A 17,831-nucleotide genomic window follows, 5' to 3' on the forward strand; every position below is an offset into this window, starting at 1 on the left:
TGGGGGCATTGTGACGGGGCAGTGGGGGCAGTGTGGGGGTGCCGTGGGGGCATTGTGACGGGGCAGTGGGGGCAGTGTGGGGGTGCAGTGGGGGCATTGTGGTGGTGCAGTGGGGGCAGTGTGGTGGTGCCGTGGGGGCAGTGTGACGGTGCCGTTGGGCAGTGTGACGGGGCAGTGGGGGCAGTGTGATTGTGCCGTGGGGGCAGTGTGACCAGTGTGGCCTCTATCTTTCTCTCTCACTCTTTGTCCTCCCACTATCTCTCTCTCTCTCTCTGTCTCTCTCTTCCTCACTTCCTGTCTCTTTTTCTCTCACTCTCTGTCCTTCCACCATCTCTCTCTCAGTTACTCACTTCCTGTCTTTTTCTCTCTCACTCTCTGTCTCCTGTCCCCGCCCCTCTCTCTCATTCTCACGCTCTGTCTCTCTTTCTCATTCACTCTCTCTCCCTCCTCCAGAAAAACTGGCCTGGTTGACTTCAGGACGTTTGGGCTTTATTATTAATGGAGCCCACATCTGCGTTTTCTTTCAGCAGCTTCATTTGCATAATCCGTCTACATGACAAACAATGGATGCACAGTTCAATGAAGCTTGAATAACAAGGTTCAGATCGCTATTGATTTATTCTCTACATTAGAGACGTTTTTAGATACCGGAGAGAGGGAGAGAGAGAGAGAGAGAGAGAGAGAGAGAGAGAGAGAGAGGTCCCCATCTCGCTTCCTCCCTCTAGTCTTAACCAACATCCTATGGAGCTCATTCCTCACAAGGCAAATGTTCAATCACACATCATTGGCTTCTCATAGGTGCTCAATCACATCTGATTGGCCACTTACAAATCAAAAATCAACAGAAAAGAGAGATAGCAGACTGTAACTTGCTGTTGCCCACTTAATCGTCCAATCCCATTGACGGACACTGACAAAATGCTAAATGTTTCCTGCTTGGAGCACTGTACTGATATTCAGTTGATATGGCATGTTTTCTCTAGCTTGCAAAACAACCCCATGACACGTTTTTATCTACGGGTTTGGGTTGGATATTCTGAATATTATTGGTGAAACAACGTGCTGTATCCAGTGTAAGTCATTTACTAGCTTAAAACCAGGGGATGCAAGACTTTTGATGTAATAGATCTCCTGCCTCTGCCATGAGCAAAAGTATATGGGCACCTGTTTGTCAAACATCTCATTCCAAAATCATGGACATTAATATGGAGTTGTTCCCCCCTTTGCTGCTATAACAGCCTCCACTCTTCTGGGAAGGCTTTCCACTAGATGTTGGAACATTGCTGCGGGAACATGCTTCCATTCAGCCACAAGAGCAATAGCGAGGTCGGACACTGACGTTGGCCGATTAGGCCTGTCTCGCAGTCAGCGTTCCAATTTATCACAAAGGTGTTCGATGGGCTTGAGGTCAGGGCTCTGTGCAGGCCAGTCAAGTTCTTCCACACCTATCTCGACAAATCATTTCTGTATGGACCTTGCTGTGTGCATGGGGTCATTGTCACGTTGAAACAGGAAAGGGCTTCCCCAAACTGTTGCCACAAAGTTGGAAGCACAGAATCATCTAGAATGTCATTGTATGCTGTAGTGTTAAGATTTCCCTTCACTGGAACTAAGGGGTCTAGCCTGAAACACGAAAAACACTCCCAGACCATTATTCCTCCTCCACCAAACTTTACAGTTGTCACTATGCATTGGGGCAGGTAGCGTTCTCCTGGCATCCGCCAAACCCAGATTTGTCCGTCGCACTGCCAGATGGTGAAGTGTGATTCATCACTCGAGAGAATGCGTTTCCACTGCTCCACAGTCCAATGGCGGTGAGCTTTACACCACTCCAGCCGACGCTTGCCATTGCACATGGTGATCTTAGGCTTGTATGCGGCTGCTCAGCTATGGAAACCCATTTCACGAAGCTCCCGACAAACAGTTATTGTGCTGACGTTGCTTCCAGAGGCAGTTTGGAACTCGGTAGTGAGTGTTGCAACCGAGGACACGCTTCAGCACTCGGCGGTCCCGTTCTGTGAGCTTGTGTGGCCTACCACTTCGCGGCTGTCACGGCCGTTTAAAGGAGTGGACCAAGGTGCAGCGCGATTGGAATACATCTTTTAATACAACAAAGAACACTTAACAAACTAACAACCGAAACGTGACGCCAACCTAGTGCTCACAGGCAACTAAACATGGACAACTACCCACCAAACCAACATGAAAAATGGCAACCTAAATAGGCTCCCCAATCAGAGACAACGATAAACAGCTGCCTCTGATTGGGAACTCACGCAGTCCACCATAAACCTACAACCCCTAGATAATACAAAATCCCCATAGACAACAAAAAACCCTAGACAAGGAAAAAACCCCAGACAATACAAAAACTAAACAAACCACCCCTTGTCACACCATGACCTAACCAAATAATAAAGAAAGCAAATATAACTAAAGTCAGGGCGTGACAACAGCTGAGCTGTTGTTGCTCCTGTATTGGCTAGTTGAATTCAACTCTCACATATACCAATCTTCCCAAGATATTACTAACTCAAAATCAAAAAAAATCAAATGCTATTCACTTTAAGAAATGCAAAACACAGCAAATTATTTGACAAAGTTCAATTAAGAGGATATAATGCAACATAAGGCTGAATTAAACCAGCTGGATTAACTAACATTATACAGCTGCAGACTGCAGTGATGGTTGTTCTACTGTAGCATAACAATGACCTGCAGGAGCTCTGCCTGGTCTGGTCTGCACTCCCCTAGCCTGGTGAGTACAGTATGCAGAGTAGGAGGTGCATGGGCTGCAGCTTAGATCATTATGACAAATGGGAGGGAGCTGTGGTAATGTTTTCTTCTGTGGTTAACTTGACACGAAGAGAGAAGGCTTGTGCTGCAGTACTGTACTGCTAGGTTAACTGGGTTAACAGTAGTTGAAAATATATGGAGAGCCGTCTACCAATCCGCTATGCTTAGAGTCAACAGTTAATCCTGATCATATGGCTTTTACAAGTCATATGCACACTCCTTTTTTACTCTGTTCCCTTACCGATGCAAGAGGGCAGGGGGTTGTCCCAGGCGCGTCTCTCTCCGGTCATACACTTGAGCACTCCGCTGCCGTGCAGGGTGTAACCAGGGTTACACCTGTAGGTGATGGTGCTGCCAGAGAAATGTCCCTGGTCGTTGACCTTGAAGCCAAACTGGGGCACCCCAGGGTCTTCGCAGTGGGACAGCTCAAAGCCTGGAGGAGGGAGGGGAAAGGGTGGTTGGGAGGGGGGTTAAATTGAAGGAGAGAGGGAGGGAGAGAGAGAGAAAGAGATAGAGAAGAAAATCAATCAAAGTCACAAAGGGCTCTGCTACAGCAACTTGACCCCAGAGAACAAGCAGAACCACAGTGGCCCCGGGGGAAAACTGCCTAGAAAGAAGAAACATGAAGAGTAAACAGGCTTGGGAGTATCCTCCTCCTTCTGGCAGTGTAGGACGAGGTCACAATGTCACAACTCCGGGTTAAAAAAGGATTTGAGCATTTCGTTGAGCCTGCCTAAAGTTCCACATGGGTGGGGCTTGTACTTTTAGGGGCTACTCCATTGGTTCCATCTTATTACGTCTGGCGAGGTCATTCAAGCTCAGCTTTGAAATACTTTTTGAAAACCAGATATGTGATGTTAACACAAATCACCTCCGCCAGGCTGGACACAGGCACACAGGCATGGAGGCAACACAAATCACCTCCGCCAGGCTGGACACAGGCACACAGACATGGAGGCAACACAAACCACCTCCGCCAGGCTGGACACAGCCACACAGACATGGAGGCAACACAAATCACCTCCGCCAGGCTGGACACAGGCACACAGACATGGAGGCAACACAAATCACCTCCGCCAGGCTGGACACAGGCACACAGACATGGAGGCAACACAAATCACCTCCGCCAGGCTGGACACAGGCACACAAACATGGAGGCAATACAAATCACCTCCGCCAGGCTGGACACAGGCACACAGACATGGAGGCAACACAAATCACCTCCGCCAGGCTGGACACAGGCACACAGACATGGAGGCAACACAAATCACCTCCGCCAGGCTGGACACAGGCACACAGACATGGAGGCAACACAAATCACCTCCGCCAGGCTGGACACAGCCACACAGACATGGAGGCAACACAAATCACCTCCGCCAGGCTGGACACAGGCACACAGACATGGAGGCAACACAAATCACCTCCGCCAGGCTGGACACAGCCACACAGACATGGAGGCAACACAAATCACCTCCGCCAGGCTGGACACAGCCACACAGGCATGGAGGCAACACAAATCACCTCCGCCAGGCTGGACACAGGCACACAGACATGGAGGCAACACAAATCACCTCCGCCAGGCTGGACACAGCCACACAGGCATGGAGGCAACACAAATCACCTCCGCCAGGCTGGACACAGGCACACAGGCATGGAGGCAACACAAATCACCTCCGCCAGGCTGGACACAGGCACACAGACATGGAGGCAACACAAATCACCTCCGCCAGGCTGGACACAGGCACACAGACATGGAGGCAACACAAATCACCTCCGCCAGGCTGGACACAGGCACACAGACATGGAGGCAACACAAATCACCTCCGCCAGGCTGGACACAGGCACACAGACATGGAGGCAACACAAATCACCTCCGCCAGGCTGGACACAGCCACACAGACATGGAGGCAACACAAATCACCTCCGCCAGGCTGGACACAGGCACACAGACATGGAGGCAACACAAATCACCTCCGCCAGGCTGGACACAGCCACACAGACATGGAGGCAACACAAATCACCTCCGCCAGGCTGGACACAGCCACACAGGCATGGAGGCAACACAAATCACCTCCGCCAGGCTGGACACAGGCACACAGACATGGAGGCAACACAAATCACCTCCGCCAGGCTGGACACAGCCACACAGGCATGGAGGCAACACAAATCACCTCCGCCAGGCTGGACACAGGCACACAGGCATGGAGGCAACACAAATCACCTCCGCCAGGCTGGACACAGGCACACAGACATGGAGGCAACACAAATCACCTCCGCCAGGCTGGACACAGGCACACAGACATGGAGGCAACACAAATCACCTCCGCCAGGCTGGACACAGGCACACAGACATGGAGGCAACACAAATCACCTCCGCCAGGCTGGACACAGCCACACAGACATGGAGGCAACACAAATCACTTCCGCCAGGCTGGACACAGCCACACAGACATGGAGGCAACACAAATCACCTCCGCCAGGCTGGACACAGCCACACAGACATGGAGGCAACACAAATCACCTCCGCCAGGCTGGACACAGCCACACAGACATGGAGGCAACACAAATCACCTCCGCCAGGCTGGACACAGGCACACAGACATGGAGGCAACACAAATCACCTCCGCCAGGCTGGACACAGGCACACAGGCATGGAGGCAACACAAATCACCTCCGCCAGGCTGGACACAGGCACACAGACATGGAGGCAACACAAATCACCTCCGCCAGGCTGGACACAGGCACACAGGCATGGAGGCAACACAAATCACCTCCGCCAGGCTGGACACAGGCACACAAACATGGAGGCAACACAAATCACCTCCGCCAGGCTGGACACAGCCACACAGACATGGAGGCAACACAAATCACCTCCGCCAGGCTGGACACAGGCACACAGACATGGAGGCAACACAAATCACCTCCGCCAGGCTGGACACAGGCACACAGACATGGAGGCAACACAAATCACCTCCGCCAGGCTGGACACAGGCACACAGACATGGAGGCAACACAAATCACCTCCGCCAGGCTGGACACAGCCACACAGACATGGAGGCAACACAAATCACCTCCGCCAGGCTGGACACAGGCACACAGACATGGAGGCAACACAAATCACCTCCGCCAGGCTGGACACAGGCACACAGACATGGAGGCAACACAAATCACCTCCGCCAGGCTGGACACAGCCACACAGACATGGAGGCAACACAAATCACCTCCGCCAGGCTGGACACAGGCACACAGGCATGGAGGCAACACAAATCACCTCCGCCAGGCTGGACACAGGCACACAGACATGGAGGCAACACAAATCACCTCCGCCAGGCTGGACACAGCCACACAGACATGGAGGCAACACAAATCACCTCCGCCAGGCTGGACACAGGCACACAGACATGGAGGCAACACAAATCACCTCCGCCAGGCTGAACACAGGCACACAGACATGGAGCTAACACAAATCACCTCCGCCAGGCTGGACACAGCCACACAGACATGGAGGCAACACAAATCACCTCCGCCAGGCTGGACACAGGCACACAGACATGGAGGCAACACAAATCACCTCCGCCAGGCTGGACACAGGCACACAGACATGGAGGCAACACAAATCACCTCCGCCAGGCTGGACACAGCCACACAGACATGGAGGCAACACAAATCACCTCCGCCAGGCTGGACACAGGCACACAGGCATGGAGGCAACACAAATCACCTCCGCCAGGCTGGACACAGGCACACAGGCATGGAGGCAACACAAATCACCTCCGCCAGGCTGGACACAGGCACACAGACATGGAGGCAACACAAATCACCTCCGCCAGGCTGGACACAGCCACACAGACATGGAGGCAACACAAATCACCTCCGCCAGGCTGGACACAGCCACACAGACATGGAGGCAACACAAATCACCTCCGCCAGGCTGGACACAGCCACACAGACATGGAGGCAACACAAATCACCTCCGCCAGGCTGGACACAGCCACACAGACATGGAGGAAACACAAATCACCTCCGCCAGGCTGGACACAGGCACACAGACATGGAGGCAACACAAATCACCTCCGCCAGGCTGGACACAGCCACACAGACATGGAGGCAACACAAATCACCTCCGCCAGGCTGGACACAGGCACACAGGCATGGAGGCAACACAAATCACCTCCGCCAGGCTGGACACAGGCACACAGACATGGAGGCAACACAAATCACCTCCGCCAGGCTGGACACAGCCACACAGACATGGAGGCAACACAAATCACCTCCGCCAGGCTGGACACAGGCACACAGACATGGAGGCAACACAAATCACCTCCGCCAGGCTGGACACAGGCACACAGACATGGAGGCAACACAAATCACCTCCGCCAGGCTGGACACAGGCACACAGACATGGAGGCAACACAAATCACCTCCGCCAGGCTGGACACAGGCACACAGACATGGAGGCAACACAAATCACCTCCGCCAGGCTGGACACAGGCACACAGACATGGAGGCAACACAAATCACCTCCGCCAGGCTGGACACAGGCACACAGACATGGAGGCAACACAAATCACCTCCGCCAGGCTGGACACAGGCACACAGACATGGAGGCAACACAAATCACCTCCGCCAGGCTGGACACAGGCACACAGACATGGAGGCAACACAAATCACCTCCGCCAGGCTGGACACAGGCACACAGACATGGAGGCAACACAAATCACCTCCGCCAGGCTGGACACAGGCACACAGACATGGAGGCAACACAAATCACCTCCGCCAGGCTGGACACAGGCACACAGACATGGAGGGAAGACAAATCACCTCCGCCAGGCTGGACACAGGCACACAGACAACACAAATCACCTCCGCCAGGCTGGACACAGCCACACAGACATGGAGGCAACACAAATCACCTCCGCCAGGCTGGACACAGGCACACAGACATGGAGGCAACACAAATCACCTCCGCCAGGCTGGACACAGGCACACAGACATGGAGGCAACACAAATCACCTCCGCCAGGCTGGACACAGGCAGACAGGCATGGAGGCAACACAAATCACCTCCGCCAGGCTGGACACAGGCACACAGACATGGAGGCAACACAAATCACCTCCGCCAGGCTGGACACAGGCACACAGACATGGAGGCAACACAAATCACCTCCGCCAGGCTGGACACAGGCACACAGACATGGAGGCAACACAAATCACCTCCGCCAGGCTGGACACAGGCACACAGACATGGAGGCAACACAAATCACCTCCGCCAGGCTGGACACAGGCACACAGGCATGGAGGCAACACAAATCACCTCCGCCAGGCTGGACACAGGCACACAGACATGGAGGCAACACAAATCACCTCCGCCAGGCTGGACACAGCCACACAGACATGGAGGCAACACAAATCACCTCCGCCAGGCTGGACACAGGCACACAGACATGGAGGCAACACAAATCACCTCCGCCAGGCTGGACACAGCCACACAGACATGGAGGCAACACAAATCACCTCCTCCAGGCTGGACACAGGCACACAGACATGGAGGCAACACAAATCACCTTCGCCAGGCTGGACACAGCCACACAGACATGGAGGCAACACAAATCACCTCCGCCAGGCTGGACACAGCCACACAGACATGGAGGCAACACAAATCACCTCCGCCAGGCTGGACACAGGCACACAGACATGGAGGCAACACAAATCACCTCCGCCAGGCTGGACACAGGCACACAGACATGGAGGCAACACAAATCACCTCCGCCAGGCTGGACACAGGCACACAGACATGGAGGCAACACAAATCACCTCCGCCAGGCTGGACACAGGCACACAGACATGGAGGCAACACAAATCACCTCCGCCAGGCTGGACACAGCCACACAGACATGGAGGCAACACAAATCACCTCCGCCAGGCTGGACACAGGCACACAGACATGGAGGCAACACAAATCACCTCCGCCAGGCTGGACACAGCCACACAGACATGGAGGCAACACAAATCACCTCCGCCAGGCTGGACACAGGCACACAGACATGGAGGCAACACAAATCACCTCCGCCAGGCTGGACACAGGCACACAGACATGGAGGCAACACAAATCACCTCCGCCAGGCTGGACACAGGCACACAGGCATGGAGGCAACACAAATCACCTCCGCCAGGCTGGACACAGGCACACAGACATGGAGGCAACACAAATCACCTCCGCCAGGCTGGACACAGGCACACAGGCATGGAGGCAACACAAATCACCTCCGCCAGGCTGGACACAGCCACACAGACATGGAGGCAACACAAATCACCTCCGCCAGGCTGGACACAGGCACACAGACATGGAGGCAACACAAATCACCTCCGCCAGGCTGGACACAGCCACACAGACATGGAGGCAACACAAATCACCTCCGCCAGGCTGGACACAGGCACACAGACATGGAGGCAACACAAATCACCTCCGCCAGGCTGGACACAGCCACACAGACATGGAGGCAACACAAATCACCTCCGCCAGGCTGGACACAGGCACACAGACATGGAGGCATATGATTTAGCCACACCATTTTTGGCATCCTCTCTTAATTTTCCAATCTGTCATTTTGAGTTATTTCCGTGCTTGCATGTACATGGGGCGGCAGGTAGCCTAGTGGTTAAAGCTTGGGGCCAGTAACCGGATCGAATCCTCGAGCTGACAAGGTAAAAATCTGTAATTCTGCCCCTGAGCAAGGCAGTTAATCCACTGTTCGCGGGGCGCCGAAGACGTGGATGTCGATTAAGGCAGCTCCCCGCACCTCTCTGATTCAAAGGGGTTGGGTTAAATGTAGAAGACACATTTCAGTGGAATACATTCGGTTGGACAACTGACCCTTTCCCTATGTCATTAGGGCCTCAGAACAGAGAGAATGTAAGTTATGGTGGTCATTAGCTTTAGTCATTCCGGCTTGAGGATCCCACTGGGCCCGGAGGCAGGGATAGGGCCTGTACTAAGCAGGCAGAACAATTAGGATTAAGCGTTTGGTTAATTTGTCTAGAACTCTCGGTCGGTACAGGAGGAGCATGGGCCGGCTTTCTGTCATAGACACTTCCTGTTATTATCTTCTCCTAATCGTTTCCGTTTGGCACGCCGTCATAATTACACAGCCAACTGAGAGAAATAGGACAGACATAATTATGCTGTTCTTTTTCCTTGTCTTTCAAAGTGCCACCCCACATTTTAGCAGCTGACAATTTCCTATTTGCTGGTTTGAACTCTGCCCTGTGATATTAAGGACGCAGCTAAAACGAGACACATCCCTCTGACCTCTCCTCATCACAATGACAGCTACCTTTCAAAATACAAAACCCACATAAATGCATAGCACCCAGTTCCATTTGCCTCCAATTAAGTGTAGAGCCTGAACATAGTGTTTGACACGACACTCATAGACTACTGAGCAGTCGCCATGACGGCAATTCTCTATACCCTGAGAAAAAAACAGTCACCATGACGGCAATTCTCTATACCCTGAGAAAAAAACAGTTGCCATGACGGCAATGCTCTATACCCTGAGAAAAAAACAGTCGCCATGACGGCAATGCTCTATACCCTGAGAAAAAAACAGTTGCCATGACGGCAATGCTCTATACCCTGAGAAAAAAACAGTTGCCATGACGGCAATGCTCTATACCCTGAGAAAAAAACAGTTGCCATGACGGCAATGCTCTATAACCTGAGAAAAAAACAGTTGCCATGACGGCAATGCTCTATACCCTGAGAAAAAAACAGTTGCCATGACGGCAATGCTCTATAACCGGAGAAAAAAACAGTTGCCATGACGGCAATGCTCTATAACCGGAGAAAAAAACAGTTGCCATGACGGCAATGCTCTATAACCTGAGAAAAAAACAGTTGCCATGACGGCAATGCTCTATACCCTGAGAAAAAAACAGTTGCCATGACGGCAATGCTCTATACCCTGAGAAAAAACAGTCGCCATGACGGCAATGCTCTATACCCTGAGAAAAAAACAGTTGCCATGACTGACCTTAACATGGTGTGTGGCTGAGGCAGGAGGGTGTTGGGACTGATTAACGGTGGCAATTTTCACCTAGCATAATGATTACACATTCAAATCAAATCAATGTTTATTTGTCTCGTGCACAGATTGGCAGATGCTATTGCTGGTGTAGCAAAATGCTTATGTTTCTAGCTCCAACATAGCAGTAATATATAGTAATACAATAACAATACACACATCATCCATACGTTAATATGTAGTAATACAATAACAATACACACATCATCCATACGTTAATATGTAGTAATACAATAACAATACACCCAATCAGAAAGTTAAAAAATAAATAACAGAACAATGTCAGAGACCGGAATATAAACATATATGTAGTGTACATAAATGTTGATTACGTTGATTTCAGGTCATTGTCTCCTAGCATGGAACCAGGAACAAACGTTTGGGTGGTGAAAAGACTTGGCTGAGTCCTTTTTCTTTGTTAAAAACCCCCTCCTTCCATTTCCTCAACATGTCTTCGTCTGTGCTTTAAATGACATGGTGGTGGCTGAACCGTGTTGGCCTCGCCACCTACTTCAAGTGCCAAATGGCACCCTATTCTCTATATAGTGCACTACTTCTGACCAGAGCTCATAGAGTAACCCATAGGGCTCTGGTCAAAAGTAGAGCACTATGTAGGAAATAGGGTGCCATTGTGAGACTTGGCTCTGGGCTTCCACTGACCTTTCTTATGCAATCAAACAGCTAATCCTGAAGGTGGAATGAATTCTCCCACCAGACACAGATTTTATAGATTTCAAATGAGATAGCCCACCAGGGGGTTAATCTTTTTTTTTTAATCTCTGTCAGAACTAACACCCTGCTGAATGTTACACAGGCTAGCTACTAGCTAGTGCAACACATGAATTGTTGTGTTTTTTTTACGTCTGTGCTAATACAAAGTCGGATTTTGTACGGGGGGCTAGGACGAGGTCAACAAAGACCAGCGTAGTGGCTCTGTTTCAGGTAATTGATACTACCTTGGACCAAGCTGTGGTTTAATCCCTTGAAATCCACTCCAGGCTGTCAAAAGCATTCTGATACCCTTTAACTCCTAATTGTTTTACAACGCAGATGCAGAGACGGGAGAGACTGATACGAGTGGTGTACCAAACATTAGGATCACCAGCCTCAATTCGTCGGAGCGTAGACTCTACAAGGTGTTGAAAGCATTCCACAGGAATGCTTGCTCATGTTGACTCCAATGCTTCCCACAGTTGTGTCAAGTTGGCTGGATGTCCTTTGGGTTGGGGGATCATTCTCGCTACACACAGGAAACTGTTGAACGTGAAAAGCCCAGCAGCATTTGCAGTTCTTGACACAAACCGGTGTACCTGGCACCTACTACCATACCCTGTTCAAAGGCACTTAAATATTTTGTCTTTACCCATTTACCATCTGAATGGCAAACATACACAATCCATGTCGCAATAGTCTCAAGGATAAAAAATCCTTCTTTAACCTGTCTCCTCCCCTTCATCTACACTGATTGAAGTGGATTTAACAAGTGACATCAATAAGGGATCACAGCTTTCATCTGGATTCACCTGGTCAGTCTGTGTCATGGAAAGAGCAGGTGTTCCTAATGTTTTGTCTACTCACTGTGTCCGTTAAATGTATAAGCTGGAAGTAGAAGCCGAAGAATTTTAGTCCAATTATGTGAACTAGGTGTTCCTAATGTTTTGTCTACTCAGTGTATATCTAAAGTGAACAACAAACACTTACACTTTTACTCTATTCCTTATAAATATCAATATGATGCGGAATCATGACAAAGATAACATCTCATAACACATCATATGACGAGCTACTTTCACATAGGGAATAAAGGCCATGTCCCACTCCCACTCCAAGCCTTTTATTAGGGTCCTATCTAAATCACTGTGTCTGGGTAATCAGACTGGGATGACCCCTATCCCAGTCTGGATCATTAAGAACCAAGGTAAACTTTTATATTAACTTTCAATAATAAGCCATTAGTAGATCATTTATAGCTAATGTTTTACAATTTGTAAACAATTTACAAATGTTCAGCCAAACACACCTTATAATTGAGTGTAAATTAAAGCTACTATACTTATTATTAATATTCATTAGTCTTTGAGATGGTGTGTTTATTTTTACTCTTGTGCAGTAATTATTAGTCAACGTCGTGTTTTTTTTTGTGGAACTCTGTCTGTGGAAATGTGAAGTTGGTGTTATTTTTTAATTAAATCTGTAAAAATGAAATAAAATATTACAAAGAAATAAAGTTATTATAGTAAGTGTTTCCAGAACCACTGCTCTACGACTAGTTGGTAACTTACTGGAGTCGACCAGCTCTACGACTAGTTGGTAACTTACTGGAGTCGACCAGCTCTACGACTAGTTGGTAACTTACTGGAGTCGACCAGCTCTACGACTAGTTGGTAACTTACTGGAGTCGACCAGCTCTACGACTAGTTGGTAACTTACTGGAGTCGACCAGCTCTACGACTAGTTGGTAACTTACTGGAGTCGACCAGCTTGAAGACTGGTTGGTAACTTACTGGAGTCGACCAGCTCTACGACTAGTTGGTAACTTACTGGAGTCGACCAGCTCTACGACTAGTTGGTAACTTACTGGAGTCGACCAGCTCTACGACTAGTTGGTAACTTACTGGAGTCGACCAGCTCTACGACTAGTTGGTAACTTACTGGAGTCGACCAGCTTGAAGACTGGTTGGTAACTTACTGGAGTCGACCAGCTCTACGACTAGTTGGTAACTTACTGGAGTCGACCAGCTCTACGACTAGTTGGTAACTTACTGGAGTCGACCAGCTTGAAGACTGGTTGGTAACTTACTGGAGTCGACCAGCTCTACGACTAGTTGGTAACTTACTGGAGTCGACCAGCTCTACGACTAGTTGGTAACTTACTGGAGTCGACCAGCTCTACGACTAGTTGGTAACTTACTGGAGTCGACCAGCTCTACGACTAGTTGGTAACTTACTGGAGTCGACCAGCTCTACGACTAGTTGGTAACTTACTGGAGTCGACCAGCTTGAAGACTGGTTGGTAACTTACTGGAGTCGACCAGCTCTACGACTAGTTGGTAACTTACTGGAGTCGACCAGCTCTACGACTAGTTGGTAACTTACTGGAGTCGACCAGCTCTACGACTAGTTGGTAACTTACTGGAGTCGACCAGCTCTACGACTAGTTGGTAACTTACTGGAGTCGACCAGCTTGAAGACTGGTTGGTAACTTACTGGAGTCGACCAGCTCTACGACTAGTTGGTAACTTACTGGAGTCGACCAGCTCTACGACTAGTTGGTAACTTACTGGAGTCGACCAGCTTGAAGACTGGTTGGTAACTTACTGGAGTCGACCAGCTCTACGACTAGTTGGTAACTTACTGGAGTCGACCAGCTCTACGACTAGTTGGTAACTTACTGGAGTCGACCAGCTCTACGACTAGTTGGTAACTTACTGGAGTCGACCAGCTCTACGACTAGTTGGTAACTTACTGGAGTCGACCAGCTCTACGACTAGTTGGTAACTTACTGGAGTCGACCAGCTCTACGACTAGTTGGTAACTTACTGGAGTCGACCAGCTCTACGACTAGTTGGTAACTTACTGGAGTCGACCAGCTCTACGACTAGTTGGTAACTTACTGGAGTCGACCAGCTCTACGACTAGTTGGTAACTTACTGGAGTCGACCAGCTCTACGACTAGTTGGTAACTTACTGGAGTCGACCAGCTCTACGACTAGTTGGTAACTTACTGGAGTCGACCAGCTCTACGACTAGTTGGTAACTTACTGGAGTCGACCAGCTCTACGACTAGTTGGTAACTTACTGGAGTCGACCAGCTCTACGACTAGTTGGTAACTTACTGGAGTCGACCAGCTCTACGACTAGTTGGTAACTTACTGGAGTCGACCAGCTTGAAGACTGGTTGGTAACTTACTGGAGTCGACCAGCTCTACGACTAGTTGGTAACTTACTGGAGTCGACCAGCTCTACGACTAGTTGGTAACTTACTGGAGTCGACCAGCTCTACGACTAGTTGGTAACTTACTGGAGTCGACCAGCTCTACGACTAGTTGGTAACTTACTGGAGTCGACCAGCTTGAAGACTGGTTGGTAACTTACTGGAGTCGACCAGCTCTACGACTAGTTGGTAACTTACTGGAGTCGACCAGCTTGAAGACTGGTTGGTAACTTACTAGAGTCGACCAGCTTGAAGACTGGTTGGTAACTTACTGGAGTCGACCAGCTCTACGACTAGTTGGTAACTTACTGGAGTCGACCAGCTTGAAGACTAGTTGGTAACTTACTGGAGTCGACCAGCTTGAAGACTAGTTGGTAACTTACTGGAGTCGACCAGCTCTACGACTAGTTGGTAACTTACTGGAGTCGACCAGCTCTACGACTAGTTGGTAACTTACTGGAGTCGACCAGCTTGAAGACTAGTTGGTAACTTACTGGAGTCGACCAGCTCTACGACTAGTTGGTAACTTACTGGAGTCGACCAGCTTGAAGACTGGTTGGTAACTTACTGGAGTCGACCAGCTCTACGACTAGTTGGTAACTTACTGGAGTCGACCAGCTTGAAGACTGGTTGGTAACTTACTAGAGTCGACCAGCTTGAAGACTGGTTGGTAACTTACTGGAGTCGACCAGCTCTACGACTAGTTGGTAACTTACTGGAGTCGACCAGCTCTACGACTAGTTGGTAACTTACTGGAGTCGACCAGCTCTACGACTAGTTGGTAACTTACTGGAGTCGACCAGCTCTACGACTAGTTGGTAACTTACTGGAGTCGACCAGCTCTACGACTAGTTGGTAACTTACTGGAGTCGACCAGCTCTACGACTAGTTGGTAACTTACTGGAGTCGACCAGCTTGAAGACTGGTTGGTAACTTACTAGAGTCGACCAGCTCTACGACTAGTTGGTAACTTACTAGAGTCGACCAGCTTGAAGACTGGTTGGTAACTTACTGGAGTCGACCAGCTCTACGACTAGTTGGTAACTTACTGGAGTCGACCAGCTCTACGACTAGTTGGTAACTTACTAGAGTCGACCAGCTTGAAGACTGGTTGGTAACTTACTAGAGTCGACCAGCTTGAAGACTGGTTGGTAACTTACTAGAGTCGACCAGCTTGAAGACTGGTTGGTAACTTACTAGAGTCGACCAGCTCTACGACTAGTTGGTAACTTACTAGAGTCGACCAGCTTGAAGACTGGTTGGTAACTTACTGGAGTCGACCAGCTCTACGACTAGTTGGTAACTTACTGGAGTCGACCAGCTTGAAGACTGGTTGGTAACTTACTGGAGTCGACCAGCTCTACGACTAGTTGGTAACTTACTGGAGTCGACCAGCTTGAAGACTGGTTGGTAACTTACTAGAGTCGACCAGCTTGAAGACTGGTTGGTAACTTACTGGAGTCGACCAGCTCTACGACTAGTTGGTAACTTACTGGAGTCGACCAGCTCTACGACTAGTTGGTAACTTACTGGAGTCGACCAGCTCTACGACTAGTTGGTAACTTACTGGAGTCGACCAGCTCTACGACTAGTTGGTAACTTACTGGAGTCGACCAGCTCTACGACTAGTTGGTAACTTACTGGAGTCGACCAGCTCTACGACTAGTTGGTAACTTACTGGAGTCGACCAGCTTGAAGACTGGTTGGTAACTTACTAGAGTCGACCAGCTCTACGACTAGTTGGTAACTTACTAGAGTCGACCAGCTTGAAGACTGGTTGGTAACTTACTGGAGTCGACCAGCTCTACGACTAGTTGGTAACTTACTGGAGTCGACCAGCTCTACGACTAGTTGGTAACTTACTGGAGTCGACCAGCTCTACGACTAGTTGGTAACTTACTGGAGTCGACCAGCTCTACGACTAGTTGGTAACTTACTGGAGTCGACCAGCTCTACGACTAGTTGGTAACTTACTGGAGTCGACCAGCTCTACGACTAGTTGGTAACTTACTGGAGTCGACCAGCTTGAAGACTGGTTGGTAACTTACTAGAGTCGACCAGCTTGAAGACTAGTTGGTAACTTAATAAAGTACGACCAGCTTGAAGACTGGTTGGTAACTTAATAAAGTACGACCAGCTTGAAGACTGGTTGGTAACTTACTAGAGCAGACCAGCTTGAAGACTAGTTGGTAACTTACTGGAGTCGACCAGCTTGAAGACTGGTTGGTAACTTACTAGAGTCGACCAGCTTGAAGACTGGTTGGTAATTTACTAGAGTACGACCAGCTCTACGACTAGTTGGTAACTTACTGGAGTCGACCAGCTTGAAGACTAGTTGGTAACTTACTAGAGTCGACCAGCTTGAAGACTGGTTGGTAACTTACTAGAATACGACCAGCTCTACGACTAGTTGGTAATTTACTAGAGTACGACCAGCTTGATGACTGGTTGGTAATTTACTAGAATACGACCAGCTCTACGACTAGTTAGTAATTTACTAGAGTACGACCAGCTTGATGACTGGTTGGTAATTTACTAGAGTACGACCAGCTTGAAGACTGGTTGGTAACTTAATAAAGTACGACCAGCTTGAAGACTGGTTGGTAACTTACTAGAGCAGACCAGCTTGAAGACTGGTTGGAAACTTATTAGAGTACGACCAGCTTGAAGACGGGTTGGAAACTTACTAGAGTAGACCAGCTTGAAGCCCTCTCCGGTGGACTCCGGGTCAGAGTAGAACTCCAGCCACAGGTTGTTTGAGGTACTGATGAGGGTGAGACCCAGCATGGCTGAGCCTGTAAACGCCCCCAGGACATGAGCAGTGCTGTCTTTACCATCATAGATCTGCGGAGATAAGAGTTCACTTTAGTTCATTTATTAGGCCTTAAAGAGAAATGTGTCTCGCATTAAAGATCACTGAGTTAAAGATACTATTAAACCATCAACATTTACAGACAACATGACATAGATGACAACAACCACATTAAACAGATAGAGCTACATAGACATTACATAATC

General features: G+C 49.5%; 1 protein-coding gene across 2 annotated transcripts in view; it reads right to left on the reverse strand.

Annotated features, from left to right (window-relative positions):
• LOC139555242 (CUB and sushi domain-containing protein 3-like) overlaps nucleotides 1-17,831 on the reverse strand; it is a 773,621-nt gene that overhangs the window by 235,920 nt on the left and 519,870 nt on the right. For both annotated transcript variants that reach the window (XM_071368883.1, XM_071368882.1), the window contains exons 23-24: nucleotides 17,501-17,657; nucleotides 3,038-3,229 (exon numbers count right to left, since the gene is read on the reverse strand). In XM_071368883.1, coding sequence (XP_071224984.1) covers nucleotides 3,038-3,229; nucleotides 17,501-17,657 — 349 coding nt within the window. The remainder of the gene's footprint in view (nucleotides 1-3,037; nucleotides 3,230-17,500; nucleotides 17,658-17,831) is intronic.

This window comes from Salvelinus alpinus, chromosome 26 (genome assembly GCF_045679555.1).
Source record: "Salvelinus alpinus chromosome 26, SLU_Salpinus.1, whole genome shotgun sequence".
Classification (NCBI taxonomy): Eukaryota; Metazoa; Chordata; class Actinopteri; order Salmoniformes; family Salmonidae; genus Salvelinus; species Salvelinus alpinus.